General features: G+C 45.3%; 1 protein-coding gene across 1 annotated transcript; it reads left to right on the top strand.

The window, feature by feature from the left end:
• The first annotated feature begins 3,118 nt into the window (after positions 1–3,118).
• On the top strand, positions 3,119–7,723 carry KCTD12 (potassium channel tetramerization domain containing 12). Its single transcript, XM_075423217.1, has one exon. It carries the CDS (start codon positions 3,119–3,121, stop codon positions 4,133–4,135), a length of 1,017 nt encoding a protein of 338 aa, XP_075279332.1. The 3' UTR covers positions 4,136–7,723.
• The last annotated feature ends 10,646 nt before the right edge of the window (positions 7,724–18,369 follow it).

Raw genomic sequence — 18,369 nt, 5'->3', positions numbered from 1 at the left:
CACAGGGGGTGCATGCTGTACGAGGCATTCTGTGGCAGCCTTGAGTGTTACATGTACTAATATTTCACTGTCTCCCACACAAAATACGAAAAAACCACTGAGATTATGACTGCGTTATGCAACCCGGTGACTGACACGTAAGTAAAAACAGTCGATACATTTGCCCATTTGTAATATGCCCAGACGAGGTCCAATTGTCCTCACTGGAGACAAACGTGGCCAAAAGGAAAGAGACAGGAAAAGGAGAAGAAACAAGTGGAATATTTTGTGAAAACAGGGAAAAATCCGTTAAAGAAAGAAGTTACAATAACCAAAGCCTTGCAGGCAGGCAAAGTATCCTTGCTTGCATGAAGCAGCAGTGAGATGCTCAGAGAAGATGGTTCTTCTGAAGAGAGGTTGTTTCAAAGCAGATATTCCAGTGCTGGCCATGTTTTTAAGCCCAGAAAATGACAGGTATCTCAGAGCCAAACACCACGAGCTGGGTCTTTGCCCAGGACTGTTGAACAGGCTCTACGAACAGTATCTTCCCATGAGAAGGCTCCTTGCTCCCTTTTTGAAGGGGAGTCAGGGGTCAGCTTGCACGTTGGCACACCGGACACTGCAGTGGGACGGACTGGTTGGTGCCCCGAAAGAAAGGCCTGGGAGAGCGGCCCAAATAAGGTGCTTGCTACAGCTGTGTCCCCCTCCCCACTATAATGTGCATGGCTTTGGGACATCGTATGGTGCTGCACAGGAGCATGGTGGGTCCTTCACATTCGGCCTCCCACCACGTGATAGGCAGGTGGAGGTAAAGCTCTGGAGAGCCAGCGTCTGAGAAGGCCACATAACCTACTCGTCTGTGAAGCTTCTGAGAACATGAGCTGAAAGGTCCACTGAGCTCAGGTCTTACGAAGTCTGCTCTCAAATCTAACAAAGCTCAAGGCAAATAAAAAGCTCAAGTCTAATAAATATGTTCGTGCTGTTTTTGTTAACCTACATTAATACTCACCTAAAGCCAGAGAAATTCACTTTAATTAACAGATGAATTAAACATCCCATTTTTTTATGCGGGAGCATTTGTAAGACTCACCTGCTGGTAGGTACAAAATCTTCCACTGCAAACTCTGCTATGAGTAAGTGCCCGCACGAGCGTTCTATGATCTCATCTCTGGGCGCACAGTTTAATCACAGCGCTCCCAATTGAGAGCCCACACGAGAGAAGCCGAGTTTAAAATACGACTCTGTGGGAGGCTCTCGAGGTGGCTTCTTGCTAAGTATGGCCGGCAGCAGGGTGACGTGGGGGTAGATGCCACATTAAGAGACTGAAAGGCAAAAGTAACTCCATGAAGCTGCCACCAGCAAACCACAATGTGAAAATTTCATGTGCTTTTAGTCTGGTGAATTGACCCTAAAATAGTATAGGGAAAGAAAACAAAGCTTCCCTGTGTGCTAGCAGATAAGTCACGTTATTTCCCCTTTTTTCTATAGCCACAAACTCAGATGTTTAAATGGGTAGCAAATCAACTTCATTCAAGCTTATTTTTTTTCCCCTTACTTTCCAGAGCTGTTTCCACCTCTCTGCTACTCCCCTCAAAAAAAAAAAAAAAAAGCAGAAAGAGAGAAACGAGTTGCTTGTCACAAAATGTCAGCAAAACACCAGATTGACCTACTTTGCCATTTTGCCCTCACAAATGAGAATGCTTGGTGGTCAAAGTCCTGGCGGCTGGCTTTGCCACGTGGAAAAAGTAATGTTCTGCATCTTTGCTACTCTACTTTCAGTCTTATTCAGATTAAACTCCTGTGAATTCTGCGTGTCCGGTGCCCTAAACCCACCCCATCTCCCTCGTTAAACCACAGTACCTCCCTGTCAGCTCTCCCTCGACACATCGTTCTTCTTTGTCATCTATTCCCTTTTCAAAACTTCTGTTTCTCAACTCCCCCTCTTCTTCCTCTTCTTTTCTTCCTCTTCTTCCTCCTCTTCTCTTGGGCAAACTTAGCTTGCCTCTTGAGAACTAACTTGCCTTTCCTTCCTCTCCCATTTCTCAATTTTTGAAGGGCTTCTTACCAATTGCCTCTGCGTCTTCCAACTTCTACTTCATGGCCCGCTGCACCAGGGCATTTGCAGCAGGGTAGCCTGGAGAGGGCCTCTCTCACCCTTACGAAAGGAAGGCATCGTCCGTTTCCCTCACACTCCTCGGACCTTCCTCTCCTTTCAGCTGCTCTCTGGAGGAAGAAAGCGCGCTTGAACTCCCAGAGGAGAGCAACCGAGCACATCGAGGCGGCAGCTCTTTGCCGCTGCTTGCAAAGAGCCACAGAAACACAGATGAAATTCAAGCAAAAGCCTGAAACGTAATTTAAAGGCTCTCTGCCAACGCATGTTAAACAGGTGCTTATGTTCCACGCGGATCCCGATGTACCTAACTAATCCAAATTAAACCCGAGCTGCAAGGGCACCCAGCCACACACCTATCTGCGCAGACACGAGTGGCCAGGCTCCCACGGCAAAGTGCCCCTCGACAGACGGCTGGAGGGGACCCCCGACGGCTCCGGGGTCCCCCTCGCCATCCCCCGGCGGCGGGGCAGCCCAGCCCGGGCTGCGGGTCGGCGGCCGGTTTCCACGGCGGACCCACGTCGTGGGAGCCCCTCGCAAGCCCCGCCACGGGCAGGGGCAGCACCCCACGCTGGCGTTTTCCCCCGTGGGAGGCGACGGGAGGGAGGGGGCACCTCGTCGGGGAGGGGCGGCCCCCCCCTAGGTTTTACCCTCTCGACCCGGGGACGGCAGGGGCGCGGGTCCCCGCCGCAGCCGGGGACGGAGGACCGGGGTGAGGGGAGGGGGTGTGGGGACGACGGGGCCCCTGCGTCAGTGCGGGGCCGGGCCGTCCCCTCCCCGCTCGCTCGGCTCTGCCTCCCGCCAGCCTCCCCCGCCTCCCCGAGGTGCGGCCGCGCTACATAAACACGGCCCCGCCGCCGGGGCTCTCCGCTCGCAGCCCGACCGGCAGCGGGGGAGCCGAGCGGCAGCGGCCGGGCGGTGCGGGGGACAGACGGGGCGGGAGGCTCCGGCGGCGGCGGCGGCGGCGGCGGAGGAGGAGGAGGCGGAGGAAGGGCGGCGGCTCCCCGCCGGCGGCGGGCTCCCTCCGGTATGGCCCTGGCGGACAGCGCCCGCGGGCTGCCCAACGGCGGCGGCGTGTCGCCGGCGGCGGGGAGCGGCGGGGCGGCGGCGGCGGCGGCGGGGAGCGGGGCGGCGGCGGCGGCGGGCGGCTGGTCGTCCTTCCCGGAGATCGTGGAGCTGAACGTGGGCGGGCAGGTGTACGTGACCCGGCGCTGCACCGTGGTCTCGGTGCGCGACTCGCTGCTCTGGCGCATGTTCTCGCAGCAGCAGCCCGGCGAGCTGCCCCGGGACAGCAAGGGCCGCTTCTTCCTCGACCGCGACGGCTTCCTCTTCCGCTACATCCTGGACTACCTGCGGGACCTGCAGCTGGTGCTGCCCGAGCACTTCCCCGAGCGCAGCCGCCTCCAGCGAGAGGCCGAGTACTTCCAGCTGCCCGACCTGGCCCGGCGCCTGGCCCAGGCTCGGGTGGCCGCCGCCCGCCCCGCCGCCCTCCACCGGGACGGCTCCGTCTACGCCGACGAGCCGCCTCCGCCGCCTCTCCTCGGCTACCTGGAGGCCGAGCCGCTGGAAGGAGGCGGCGGGGGGGCCGCGGCCTCCGCCCCGTCGCCCACCGCCAGCCGCAGCCCCTCGGGCGGGCCGCTGCTGACGCCCTCGCAGTCGCTGGACGGGGCGGGCGGGCGGCGGTCGGGCTACATCACCATCGGCTACCGGGGCTCCTACACCATCGGGCGGGAGGCGCAGGCCGACGCCAAGTTCCGCCGGGTGGCCCGCATCACCGTCTGCGGCAAGACGGCGCTGGCCAAGGAGGTCTTCGGGGAGACGCTGAACGAGAGCCGCGACCCCGACCGCCCTCCCGAGCGCTACACCGCCCGCTACTACCTCAAGTTCAACTTCCTCGAGCAGGCCTTCGACCGGCTCTCCGAGGCCGGCTTCCGCATGGCCGCCTGCTCCTCCACCGGCACCTGCGCCTTCGCCCCCGAGCAGGGCGGTCCTGCCGATGACAAGATCTGGACCAGCTACACCGAGTACGTCTTCTGCCGGGACTGAGCATCCGCCCGGCGCGCGGCGTGGGGATGCGGCGGTGGCCCCTGCGCACCCTCCCTGCTCTTCCTCCACGTGGAGATGGGCCATGTACGCCCTCCGCGCTCTCCTCGCCCCGGTGCCTGCCCCCCGGCGCGGCCCCCACCCCTCCTGCACGCACCTCCCGATGGCCCCGGCGATGGGAGGTCGCCGTGTCGTGCCTCGGCCGCCATGTCCCTGCTTGGCCGCCATGTCCCAGCTCAGCCACCGCATCCCGGCTCGCACTGTCACCCCCCGTCCCAGACTCCCGTGCCCCCCAGTAGCTGTGTCGGTAGCAAGGAAGGAGAGCGGTAGAGGGGGTAGAAAGGTACTGTCCCGGAATGGCACGCGTGTGCACCCAGCCCCTGCCCCTCTCCACGCACAGGAGGCGGCGGATGGCTCTGTCAGGGTGGGATGTTTTAAAAAACCACCCATTTAGGGGCTGAGGAACTTTTCAGTTGCTTTTCAGCAACTTCTGCTGAAGATGGCGTGAGAAATGGCTGTCTTTCCTCATCCCCATTCGCTGAACCAAGATTTCACCTTGTTGGATGGATCTGTGGAGGTCCGTTCCATCTTCTCACCCCATCAATGCGATGCCTCTCTGCGAAGGACCGTCCTGTGGAAGCGATGCCTGACTGTGAGGGGTTGGCAGTCCGGCTCATGCTTCGTCTGTAGAGAGGAGTAATTTTGCAGGAGGCGTGAGTGTGGCCCCTCATGACTGGCTGCGTCCACCTCCCCTCTCTGCTCCCTGTCTCTCTGAACGCCCCTCTCCAAGCTGTTAAGCCGGACCAGGGCCTGCACAGCGGGCACGTAAGGCTGACATGAAAGGACAGGTTCGCTGGATAACAAACCACTTGAACTATGAAGTGTCCTCAGAGACACGTATTTATTCCCTCGAGAGGTAAAGCAACGACGCTTTGAAAAATTAAAGTGCTTGTGAACCGTAACTTTCATGGGTGGCGTGAAGTCCTTACAGTTCTCTTGAAGTTACTCTCTATAATATGCATAGAAATTTCAATGCGTATTTCCGTAAGCACCCTCAGAACGGTGAAGCCAGGCTTGCCGGAGTGAAGGTAGGGCCTGCTTCTCGGGAAGGTGAAATCAATGTCCCTCGAATTAATGCAGCTGTACATTATGAGTGTAATCAAGAGCACCCTGCTTATGACGTTAAGTTTTGTCATGTTAGTGCTGTAAAATGTTGATGCCAACAGAATTGATGCCGAAACCACTTTTTTAAGAACCGGTTTCTTAGTTTACATAGCAGTACTATCAGGGCAATGGCACTACTGAGACTTAAGTACCTTCTTAGAAAGGGTTAAGCCCCATCCTTACAAAAACAGCTTTCTTCAGGGGTAATTAGCCCTTCTAAAAGTGAAATGGTATTTTGTTCATGCTGTCTAACGGTCTTTGTTTCCTGGAGGAGGCAGCCATAGCTTGCTTTGGAACAGACAATCCGAGCAGCAGGTTTTACAGTAGGGAAGATCGAGCAGCTCTTTCTGATAAATTCCTGAAGATTAGGGTACAAAAGCACTTTTATTTGAAACATGAACTTGATTTTAAAATCTGTATTGTCCATTCAGACCTTGACGCAAAAATATCCTAAATGTATTCAAAGTGTTAAAGAATTTAGTGGTGCATATTAAAGGCTTGAAGTTACATTTTTAAAACTCTCGAATAATAAATTGTTCTAACCCCAAATTTAGGAATACTGCTAGCACTTGTATTCTAACCAAAGAATTTCGCAGTAGGGATTTAGTTTTAAAACCTTAATTCCTTTGAAAAGAGCTATAGCTGCATATGTATTGAGTTGAGTTTCAGTGCTCAGTCTCTGTGTTCACCACTGGGTCTTTCACTATGTGCATGCACAACCGCATAAAACTGAAAATAATTTGCATCATCATGAGGGTTTTTTTTTTGTATTAGCAAGATAGTTTATAAATGCGATTAAATTGAAGATCACAGAATCACAGAATGTTCGGGGTTGGAAGGGACCTCTGTGGGTCACCTAGTCCAACCCCCTGCTGAAGCAGGGTCACCTACAGCAGGCTGCACAGGACCTTGTCCAGGCGGGTCTTGAATATCTCCAGAGAAGGAGACTCCACAGCCTCCCTGGGCAGCCTGTTCCAGTGCTCCGTCTGGGTATTGTCCAGTTGTAGATAGTTGTATAATGGGGTATTTTTAAAAGGAGAGAAACGTATACCTGCCAAATTAGATGAGCAATAAGGTAGAGTGAGAGGCCAGTACACCTGAAGACAGAACAGAACCTGTTTGTCCTATGCCTTACTCTGAGGTGTTTTCTTTGTGCTGAACTTATTTATACCACAAGTGAAAGGACATTGATCACAGCTACTAGGTCTTTACAATGTCGCTCTCAAGAATAATGACTGTCTTTTTCTAGTTTCTGTTAAAGTAATTCTGAAGTCTGTTTTTTAAGATTTTGTATAAAATCGGTTTTCAGTAAAGTGTTCAAATTCGCTCTAGATAGATAGCTTTCTTTTTTTAATAATCTGGTAGCTTACTATATCCATCATAGAAGCTATGAATAGGGGCAGTTCTAAATTGGACTTGTGATTTAGTGTACATATATATACAGTTATATAAACATTTTACACGGATCATTTAGTTTTTTAATCATTTTAGTGCTACAGAATTTCATAATTTATCTAGCTGAGTATTTGCATATTACGCTATGTACATTATATGGTAATGTTTTACTCGTTTCCTATACCTGTTTCTATGGAAAAACTGAATAAGAACATCAGCTTGTAGAACTGAAATCGATTACATATTTGCTTGAATGTGAATCATAACTAAACTTCCAGGTGGTTGAATGCATCTCTGAAACAAAGATTGCCTGTATTTTGATATCTGTTTGCTGGCAGATGACCCAGAAAATCTCGTATTTTAAGTAGAAAAGGGTGTAATAAAAAAGTAAACTGATGATTTTTTAATCTCTGTGTTCATGCTAATAACTCTAAGCGTTATTAGTATTAGGAAACTGAGCCCTTCATTTACTAATACATCTTTATATTTGGGCTTAAAATGATGTTGCCATGAATGTAATGGTCACTTGATGGTTTGTCGCAGAAGACGATATTTTTCTTAAGCATTGCTCAAGTAATTTCAGTAAAGTTTTTAAAAGGTAAAATGCCCAAGGCAAAGTCCCTGAGTTTTGCTGGTCTCTTCTGTTGAGAGCTCAAAGAATGGATAAACACAAGGACTCTGGTAACCTGTTGACATGCAGAACGTCAAAAATTTAAAGGCACAGTGCTGGAGTCCTGTGTACATTTTGTAGCTGTTGTCGTTCGCAGTTCATGTGCTTATGGACGAATGAAGTAGTGTTTACAAGTGCTATTAAAAAAACAAAGGCACTCTTAATTCGAAATTAAGGCATAGGTCTTTTCAGTGATGCATATCATGAAGGGTGACTGGAGATGTTTGACAGGATGTTTATATTTTTATACATGTAGATAACAAGCCACTCATTCTTATTTTCACATGTATAGCATTGAAAATAAAGATCCAGCTAGGAAAATGTTGGCATAACAAATTAAATTCTTGTTCTTTAAATATTAACTCAGTTGTGTGGTTTGTGCTGTCCTTCTTACTCTTGGCAAAGGTGTCATTGGCTTTGCTCTCTCTTCCACAGTATCACATTCATAACTTCAGTGAAGACTCCTAACTAATATGTAAAGCAGAAACATCTAACAAAGACTATTATGTGCATAGGGATTTCTAGTAACGCCCATGGCAACATAAACAGAAATGTATAATGCTCAGACTGCATACTTTCCTTTCAAGTGTCACAGAGAATAATTAATTTGAATAGCACAGAATAATTGTTGAAATAAAATGTTGATTTTTTTCTATGAAACCAGAGATTAATAACATTGTATATAGTGCTTATTTAATGAAAGAAGCACTAATACCTAGGGAAACAGATCATTAGAGAGAAAAGCATTTAGAAATTCTGTTAAGGAAAAGAAGAGTGGTCTTATTAGCTACCCTGTGATCTCTAGTGAACTATTATAAATCTAATGGTTTGCAATAAACCTGTGGTCAGGCTCACAGAAAATTAATGATGGATTGTTAGTAAAATCCACATGCGTGAAGCGCCTGTGTATTTAATAGATCTTTCTTGGGTAGCATGTCGATAGTGCAAAGAAACCAGCTGAAGGGATTTTAATCAACCGTTCTATCTGACCATTTGATAGTGTATGAGAGCTTTGTTATTACGCAGTAGTGTAAGAAAGGAGGCTATTCCATGAGCAACAAAACTTTGAATCTGCCCTTCTGCAGGCTTTGGTCTCATTTCCTTTATATTATCACTTCAACTGCCTCACTCACCCCCATCCCTTTTATTTTACTTCTACTAGGCAAAAGACGTCACGTTCTTTGGCAGAGCCATCTTCAGCTACACTGAAGGTTATGGCTGAATTCTACTTTTCCCCCTCAGTGAACGACAGATTTTTTTTTTTTTCCCTTACCTTTATCCAGCCAGCAGTATTCGTGGAATTTGTAAGAACGTAACATCTGCGAGGTTTTTTAGTTCTTTTGATGGTGTTTGAAATTACCCATGGGCTCAGAAGCTGTTAAGGGGGACATATGTCCATCCAAACAGACAATGTGAGTGTATGACCCTTATTTCCTTAGGAAACAAGGCTAACAACAAATTACTGTAATTAATGCCTGGCACTGTCTATAGAAAACCTTTTGTCAAAGGAGGACACAGTAGTCGTGAGTATGCTAAAATCCCCGAGACTGGGGAGGCAAGCAGTCACGCTTACTTTTGTGACCCTGGCCAGTCAGCCAAACGAATGGGTGGACTAGAAGGGCTGAAAAATGTTTCCAGCCTCCAAATTTCTGCAGTGTGTCCAAGTGCAGCTTGAACAGCTTTGAGCCTTGTTACAACAGCCCTTCCTGGCTGCCTATCTCAAACCCGTCTGTTGGTACCTTCGCTGGAGAAAATTTCTGTTACGAATAGGGAGCTTTTAGGATTCCCTCTGCCCTTTTGGCTGGCAGAAATGGATCAAAATGTGCAGGGAAATATTTTCCGGAGGCTAGATTTGACTCAGTTTTTCTTAATTATAGGAAATCTTCAGCATAGTTGTTAACGAAAAACGAGCAGAAATGTGTTATTTATTTAGAAAGTACTAGCATTTAGTTTTATGAAACCGAAAGCTAGTGTTGTTTTCCATTCAAATGAGCTGCATGTGTTTTTCCCCTCGCAGTGAACTGTACTGGATGTAAGGCTCTGCTGCTAAACAAAACTCTTATGTATGAATGCTGAAGTATTCATACCGCCGTTGCGAGTAGTCTGCTGGAAATATGCAGCACAACTGCTGAGACAATCAGAACCACAGTCGGTCAAATTATCACATTTCTTCCCTGTTCTACTCTCCACTGTGTTCAAACTGGAATAAAATTAAGCTCTGTTGTACTTATCTTGCTCTAAAAGTCGTTTAGCACATACTACGGAGTGTTTGATACTTCCATCAAAAGCTGTTAGCGACAGTGAGTCAGGGTTGTGAAGTAGATCTGTTTCCTTGTGAGGAAACAAGAGCTAGGAGAAGTCCTTGCACAAAGTGGGAGCAGCCTCATGCAGTTCTGGGGAAATTTCTTGTTATCACAAGAAATTCAAGATGGTTTTCTGTCTAATCCAAATCACACATTCACACATTACTCCTACCACGCAAGCCCCCCCAACCCTTAAAAACTATAGTCATTAGTTTGTTCTAGGTCTCATTTGATATCATCTGGGTGAAAGAAATCTTTTTTTTCTCCTTCAAAAAATCTCACTACTTAGCTGCTGGGGAATGACAAGGTTAGCAGCACACCTTGCTTAGGGAGATGGACAGATACGGGTTAACATTTTATCATCCCTTTTTATTCCCTTTTTATTCAGCATAATATAGCAGGGAGGGAAGTTCACACAGGAGCCTTTAGGAATGAGCCAATATGTCCTACAATGTCAGTATGCAGATGATGCCCAGCTCCCTATAGCTTCTGACTTGACTTTTGCAGCTTAACAATTTTCTCAGACTGGAATTTAAGTATGTGTTAACTCACCGAAGTTCAGGTAGAGGAGATGAGAACAGCGTATCTAAACTGCCATAAGAACACCAGCTCCACTGACAAAGAGCCCTTGATCTTTTATTTTCCGTTGTAATTTTGAAGTAAAGTCACAACTTGGTTAGTTTTATGAGGAGCAGGCTGTGACCAAAAAGAAGTAAAATCAAGGAAAAGCCCTTTCCTCCAGTCCTCTCCCTGCGCACATGTTCTTCAGAAGGGAACACAGTGCTGGTATGATGGAAAAGACCTTTCATTTTGGTTTCAGAGATAGCTGCAATAACCCATAATGCTGCCACCTCAATTTTGACTGTTTTTCTGGTCGTGGCTGAACTTTAGGATTACACCAACACTTAATAAACGGTACTTTAGCAGAGCATATCATCGTAACTATGTAGACGTCCATAGATTTGGATGGAGTTTGGTTTTGACTAAGATTTTCCAAACAGCTTAATGACAATCTCTCTCCTCATACTGCAGCAAAGTTTGTGATTATTAGAAGCCTGAAGTTATAAGTTTTTTTCCTTTAAAAGGGCAGAGTCTGTTCCTGGAATGTGACTTGTTTTTTTTTTTTCTTTTAGTAAGGGATCCCAGTTATGGATTTTTTTTTTTCTAAATCTGTAGTCTTGTACAAACATTCATTTTAACATCTTCCTGTGGCTGACGGCTCAAGGCACAGCTATTTCAGAAAGCTGGAAGGACCAGGAGGTCTCGCAATGACTCACAAGCACTTCTTGGCAATCCCTTCCTGCCGTGGTCCCTCTTGCAGCCAAACCCAAGCTGGGTGGGCAGATGGGTCCCAGGCCCCAGGACAAGCTGCTGGTCCTGACCACAGCAGCCCCTTCTGCCTTGCCTCCTTCCTGGCAATGACCGAGGTGGCTCGGTAGTCCTTGAGCCAGCACGGTCCTGCTGCTGGCACCTCGCCTCAATACAGGGGCTGCATTTGTATTCTGGTGAGCTCCCTGCAGGCCAACAGCCACACGCTGGCACTTCTTCTCCACTAGACTTCTGACCCACTTATATCCAGGGTTTGCTTTCACGATCTGTACGTTATCTGCTGTCTCAGGGTATGGCTGGAACACGGGAAAGGTTTGACTGTTTACAGTAGGCTGCTTAATAGCTTATCAGCTGTGGTGCTAAAGAGATGATAAAGACAACTCAGTTAAAAATAGTTTTACAGTTCCTTAAAATTTTGTGGTCTGAATAACCCGTGAAAAGTGCTGTATAAACTATAACAAAACTGGGCAAAGCACCTCTTCTTTTGCAGATGGGAACGATGGCTTCATTAGCTTTGCTGGACCACTATCATGTTTATCCCCTCAGACTTGTTTGTATCGTGTTCAAGGCTGGAGAGCACTCGGCTGCAGATAACTGGAAGAAACAGTCATAACTCTTTAGAAAATATTAGAGGAAGAATATATATATACAAATTCACTAGTGTTTCTGTTTCTAAAAGATAAGTTTATAGGTCGCTTGCGGGTTATAACATTGGATGCTTTTCAGTTCATCACCTCGTGGGGTTTGAGTACAGAAAGAAATGTCCAGATCATCTAGTCTGGTGTTCTACATAGCATACACTGCAGGGCTTCCCTGATTAGAGTCTTGAAATCGGACGGTGAAATCTCCTAGTCTGTCATCTAATCTCATGGACAATGCTGCTCGTGAAAAAGAAGACATCACAGCGCTCTATTGATTGTTCTGCTGCAATTGTCACCAGCTTTGGCTTCCACCTGGAAGGGTGTGTGATGCCTTCTTCACCGACACCACGAGGCTGGAGAGAGTGTTCTGTAGGCAGGTATGTACAGAGGCAGTTCATTTGATCTAAATCGGGGGAAGAACTGTCCCGTCTTTTCCTTCAGTTCCCTGCCACTTCTCCCTGTAACCAGTTTTGTGTTGGCACTGCTAATGTGGCCATGGGGTGAACCAGTTCAGGGTCCTGGTGCAGCTGAAAACCGTAAACAAGCAAACAGAAGAAGGCAGGTTAGCTGTCAACCAGAGCAGCTCCCTGAACTGGCTCACAGCACAATAAAGTTACTGGTGCCAGGAGGAATGGTCTGGCGACTAAACAGAGTGAGCTCCTGTGGTCTGTCAAAACAAGGCATGTTTTTTAGTCATCTCATGTCTCTTCTCTAAATCCTCTTCAATTTATCAACATCTTTTGAACTGCTGATTTCAGAGACTGCTCATTCCGGTACAGGAATGCGCCAATGCAAAATAAAATTTCTCTGTCCTATCCTCTGTTTTTTTTTCCATTCATCTGTTCAAGGTTTGCATTGGCAGTCCCAGGGATTGAAGTGTCACTGGAGTTTATGGTCAGTCAACCACTACCGTGAGCACCTGTGTTTGGGCCTTCAAATGCTGTCCCAGTTATCAGTCAAAATGTATGGCAGCGTATAAGGTATTTTCTTATTAAGCGTTATACCACAGCTCAATTTCTAACAACTAGATAGCCTTAAAAATCAAAACAGCGCTAATATGAGATGATCTATGTTCCATACATCAACGTTGATCGACATTACTGTGTCCCACGACTGTTTGGTATGATTTCTTACTAGTTGTTACATCGGATAGGTAGTTTTCACACTGGATAAATGGATGTCTGATCATTGATGTCAGGTTGGCAGGCCTAAAGCTCCCAAATTACCCAATTTTTTTCAACCGCTGTCTTCAAACACAAACAGTTTATGTTTTTTCCAGTCCTTTGGAGCTTCCCCAAGGTTCTGAGACTTTGAGAAGGCTGCATCCGTAATTACACAGGCTCGTAAAGACACCGCATGTACATTGGCCAGACCTGATTAAAAAAAATACTTGTTGCTCATCTTTTATGGATTAGTTTCAGAAAGGAAGTTGTTCATTATTCTCAGCAGCCCTGCAGAGCAAAATATTTATGCTCTTCCTGAACTAACAAGCCGCCAGCTTCCACCTAGTAATGAATCAATACAATTTTTCACATTTTCCCTAATAAAATTAAAGAATATAATTTTTGATCATGCTGACTACTACCTTCCTCATGTTCTTTTTCCTTACCTTATTGAATTTATACAATGCAATTAATGGAATTTCTAGCTTTTGATTCATACAGGTTGTGATAGCCTTCTCTTTCCCTGTTAGAGTTTATATCTATGACTTTTTAATAGCAGCTATTTGGACCCTGTCCTGGGATGTATTGGATAACAGTAACTCCCGTTGACCTCAGTAAAAGGTGCTGTTGCTGCAGGATGTACATGACAGTTTTGCAAAAACAATGTTCTCACTTTTACATTCAGGACTTTTCATTTACATCTTTTTGCTGAAACTGTAACCTGGGATTTAGAAATGCAAATCACAGTATTTTTAAAGGTTTCTTGATATGGAGGTAGTGGGAATTTATACTTCATTCACCAGTCTTCAGTATAACAATTAGTCAGCTCAGTCCCTTATATAATCACATAACTTGAGAGAAAATATTCGAAAATGTTTTTCATTTTCCTGAAGGAAGTAAATTTTGCTGACAAGCCAACTTACAGACCTTCCATTGAGATTTCTATTAGTTCTTGGTATTCTTAATATTTTATTCAAGGAAGCTTGCAGGAAACTGTAAAGAACAGAAAAGAATGGCAAACTTAGAAATTTGCGCTTCTTTTTAAATGCAAACGTGTTCAAATTTGCCCTGCTTCTCTAATGTAAGATCAGAAGCCTTTGTATAAGTGCTGTCCTTGAGGTAGTGTTTGAAGATTCATAGGTCTTATTAACTGAGAGAAAACTTCTTTACTGTACTCTTAGCATTTCTTTTTGAAAAATAAAATCGTATGGGCTGGTGACTCTACAGCAGTAATATTCTATGCTGGTGGGCATCTCAAGTACTTGAAAACACTACCCTTAGCTTTTCTTGAAGCAATTTCTAGCTGTGTCTTTTTTGTCACATGCCAATCCACCATTGCTATATAATATTTCAAAAAAGCTGGATGTGATATATAAATGTTGCTAGTTTTGTACATATGAAATATAGTTTTCATAATTATGTTCATAGCCAAAGCCTTTTTGACCTGTTCAAGACAGAAGGATGCAGGCTTGTGAAAGGCAGCACATCAATATTGCTGTTGCTGTTGTTACCTTTAACTACAATACACAACTCAAGTATCATTTTTTTTGTTTGAAGGCTTGCAAGACATGCAGATAGTGAAGCTGTAGCCGTAGGAACATGGTGGAACTTCAAAACTGCACAATAATGTTACTCTGTGGTTTGTCCATTTAATCTCATTCTGTCTATTGTGGTGCATGTCCAAAGAATATCTGGAGAATACACCAGAGGACTATCTTCTTAGATCTTTCCTAGCACTGTTTTGACACATCTAAAAGTTGCTTCTTTGTTATATTCAGTTATTTATGCTTTTCCTATGGAGTCACCTACGAATATTGCTGATGAGCATTTTGGAGTGCTACGCATGCAGCACACCACTCTCTTCTTCTCACTTACCTGGACTTGCACTCACTGGAGCTGGTGTCTGCTGTTTTTGAGACCCCACTTCCAATAGATGTTTCTGATGCCTATGAAAAGGCATGGAAATCAGTGGGACAGTGTGGAAACTGAGCTGTGGTAAAGGCACATGGCCGGGTAAGAGTGTCATCAGTGACAGCAACTCAGCTCAGCGGCTGTGCGCTTTGCCTACTCACCCCACAAACTCTTGGTGTGTGGAGACTGATACTATCTGCGTAAATAATAAGCACTTAACATTACAAGCAGTGGCTTGTAGTAGCTTCTCCCTTACTTTGTGTTTATCAGCTTACCCTCAAGAGAAGGACCTATTGTAGCCTTAAACATGATTTTGGCTACAATTTGCTCATTGTAACCCACACAGTTGTCCTCACCGTTGTTGCCTTGATAGTCTCTTAAATGGTTCAATCTTTCTCCCATATTTTCATTTGAAAAATTAGATTACAGAAGATTAGAGGAATAAATGCTTCTTTAAATTAGCATCCTTAGACAATGTGAGATTACTTTTAACCTTAATTTTTGTAACAACAAGTGGGAATAAAAGAGTCACTGGCTGAAATCAGCAAGTCATTCCCTTTATACAGAATAACAGAATGTGTAATTCTGAATAACTTGGTTTAAATCAAGAAGGAAAGTCTTCCTGAAGTCAAAGCAGTTCTCTTCTGTAACAGCAATTGCCTGATACTGAATGCAAACAGAAAAAGGCAGAACACAGGACAGCCGTTTCAGAATTATAAAATCCTCTAGCTCTCCCACCCTTTTCCAAAGATACCATGTCCTTGTGAAGCTTCTGTGTTTTCCTTCAGACACACCACCAGCTAGGAAACATATTTCAACGTTCCTCTTTACAGAGAAACTCTCATTCTAAAGCAATTTTCATCTTTCCTAAGGCAACGTACTGGCCTGCAGTTTTCCTTTCCAGCTATCATTTTCCTTAACCGAACCTTTACTTTTTTTAAATTTTCTGCAACAGCAGGTACATGTGTACTTCTAATAAGTCTGATGTTAGATTCAGTGATTTACCTACTGTGTTAACTCTTTTGGCTCTTATGTTTTCACCTCTTTTGTATGAAAAGGCTTCTGGCAGAGGCACATGGTTCTGTCTGTGTATACACACGGCATTTCTGAATCTGTGGTATAGTTATGGGGACATAGCAATTGCCATACCGTCCCAGCTGACAGGTTTGCCCAATCATTTAACCTCTCTCTGATCATGACTGACAGTGAGTGCATTAAAGGAAACTGTAAGCATCTCTGTAAAGCCCACAGACAACCTCAGAGTACCATGCTGTAAAACCATTTTTAAGTACGTGGCAAAGCATTTTGCTTATGCATTTAATAAGGAATTGTATGCTTTAAGTGTACTATTACTAAAAGTATTGTGCTTTGCTCATTTCCTTTCTTTAGGGAAAGATCAGTAGAAGAAATGTATTTTGAATGTTCTTTTGGTTTACATATGAGGAGAAACCTACACAGTGCTGGTGTACCTACACAGTACCTACACTGTACCAGTGCAGTATAAATAGAATTGTACTCCTCTTTCTGCTCAGCTTCATATGGCTCAGGCTTTGTAAAAGAGATTGGACCTCTCCCGTTACATTATATTTTTCCCCTTGCAATGAAGGAAAATTTGCTCTGTGATTTTTAAATATTTTTATTATTTTGATAAGAACATGTTCTTTGCCATGGTTATTTTATATATGCAAGAAAGATTTGCAAAGATAATTTTTTTTTTGTTTTTTGAAAGCTGTAGTCTTTTCCTCAGAATTTCTCTCCTTTATTGTTACTTTATGAATTTAATGTTTTTGTTTGTTATGTTTTCAGAAGATTTTTTAATCTGCTTGTTGTCTGGTCTCAGTCAAATTTCCAGAATTTAATAGAGTAAGCTTGAGGTTTTTATTGGTTGCTGGAAATGAGTTGCTTAAAGAATCACCATCAAAGGCATTTGCAAGAAATTATTTCAATAAGAATTTATAAAATGCGATGTCACAAAGTTTATTGGCAAGGTTCACTGTATTACTTCTTATTAAATGAACAAAATACAAAATTGAGGTAGGACTGAGGTAGAATGATTTGTACAGAGATTGAAGAAAGATGTAAGGGGTAAGGGAGAGCCTCCCGTTGAGTGACCAGGTTCGTAATGGATCCCCTTGCTTTCTAAACTCCTGCTCAGAGAGGAGCCTAGCTGCAGCTGGAGCCAGACTTGGCCTCAGACCACAACGGTTTCTAAAGGATATGTCTAGCAGCAGTTTAAGCCTTGTTCGCAGTGAAAGAGAGAGAACCACAGGAACTTAGTGGCCATTAATCATTAGCTCATTTAGCATTTACAAAGTGATTAAAAAGAATTCACTACAGTCACAATAGTAGTATATCATGATTTGAATTGATTCACACACAGACAATATGCAGAGTTAAAGGTATCGGTTAAAAATTCCCCTGGAGTTCAGTGAAATACTTACTTCAAATGATTTTTCTCAGCGTGTGAAGGTTGAACCTCAGGGAGTGAGTTCAGCCCAGGTTCCATCAGCAACGGTAACTTCAAACTTCAGAGTTCGAGCGCTCTGAGAAGCGTCCCACTCAGAGGGAGCTGCTGGGCACAACCCGCTGCAGTCCAGAAGGGCTCAAAGGGCCTCACTTGGTGCCGCTGTTTATAGAGTCGCGAGAGGATTGGCTTTAGGCATCAGTAAATTTCCATCCTGGCCACAATCTGTACGAGGTAATTCTGGTATCTTGACAGCAACCGCACAATCGCAGTACTTCCCAGACTGTACAGTTCTGACATTTACCGGGCAGGTACGATCCAGTTATCAGGAGTTCCCAGTGCGGTCAGGGAGCCATGACTGGCCCAACTCACTGCTCTTGTACACAGGCAAGACAAGTGTCAAGTCGTCCCAGCTCTCTGCTCTTGCAGCACAGGGGAGAATACAATGTCAGCTGGCTCTGAGATTGTCACGTGGTCTGACGGGAGGGGAGTCCCCATACCACCATGTTGGTCCAGCTAAAACCTGCAGCCTACATTGGCTTTGTGTTACCAGACAAGTTCAAATGCATACATCATCTACTTCATTCCTCTTTTGTTGAAATTCTCTTTATCACCATTTTTTTTAGTTACTTTTTCTGAATTTTTCTCCAGCTATAAAGGGATTGATAATTGCACTAAATGCTAGCTCTGGGTGGGCATGGGCAAATTTTGGTGAACTGAAAAATGCATTTCACAGACAGCTTTAAGTATGTAAAATCAGAGACAGAAGTAAAACTGATGGTGCCTCCAATGATTGTTCTAGGTTAAGCCAAAGGGCCTAGGGATAGCAACTGCAGACCGGAGTTTCTCTTAGCTGCCTGTCTGGAACGGAACAGAAAACTTGTCTTGGATATGGGAGCTCAGAGTACAGCCTCTCTTTGCCTGATCTGAGCAGAAATTTCTATGAGCCCTCGCAGGTGTGTGCGCAGCCCAGGCTGCTGATGGGCGTCTGCAGTCTTACTGATCCACTTTAAAGGGATGGAAGGACAAGTTCAGCTGTTTTTTTTTTTGTGAATACTCTAACCAGGGTTACTGTACGTCTGTGCAGAGCACGGGTCCTGCATGATCACAAGATGCTTTCTAGCCCAGCATAGATGGGGAAAGTCTGGTGTTATGGAACTGCTTAGCAAAGTGCTGAAGTGCAGGAGCTCATCATGC

Source organism: Opisthocomus hoazin, chromosome 1 (genome assembly GCF_030867145.1).
Source record: "Opisthocomus hoazin isolate bOpiHoa1 chromosome 1, bOpiHoa1.hap1, whole genome shotgun sequence".
NCBI lineage: Eukaryota > Metazoa > Chordata > Aves > Opisthocomiformes > Opisthocomidae > Opisthocomus > Opisthocomus hoazin.
Note: the sequence above shows the minus strand (reverse complement) of the source record. Positions and strands in the feature narration are given on the sequence as shown.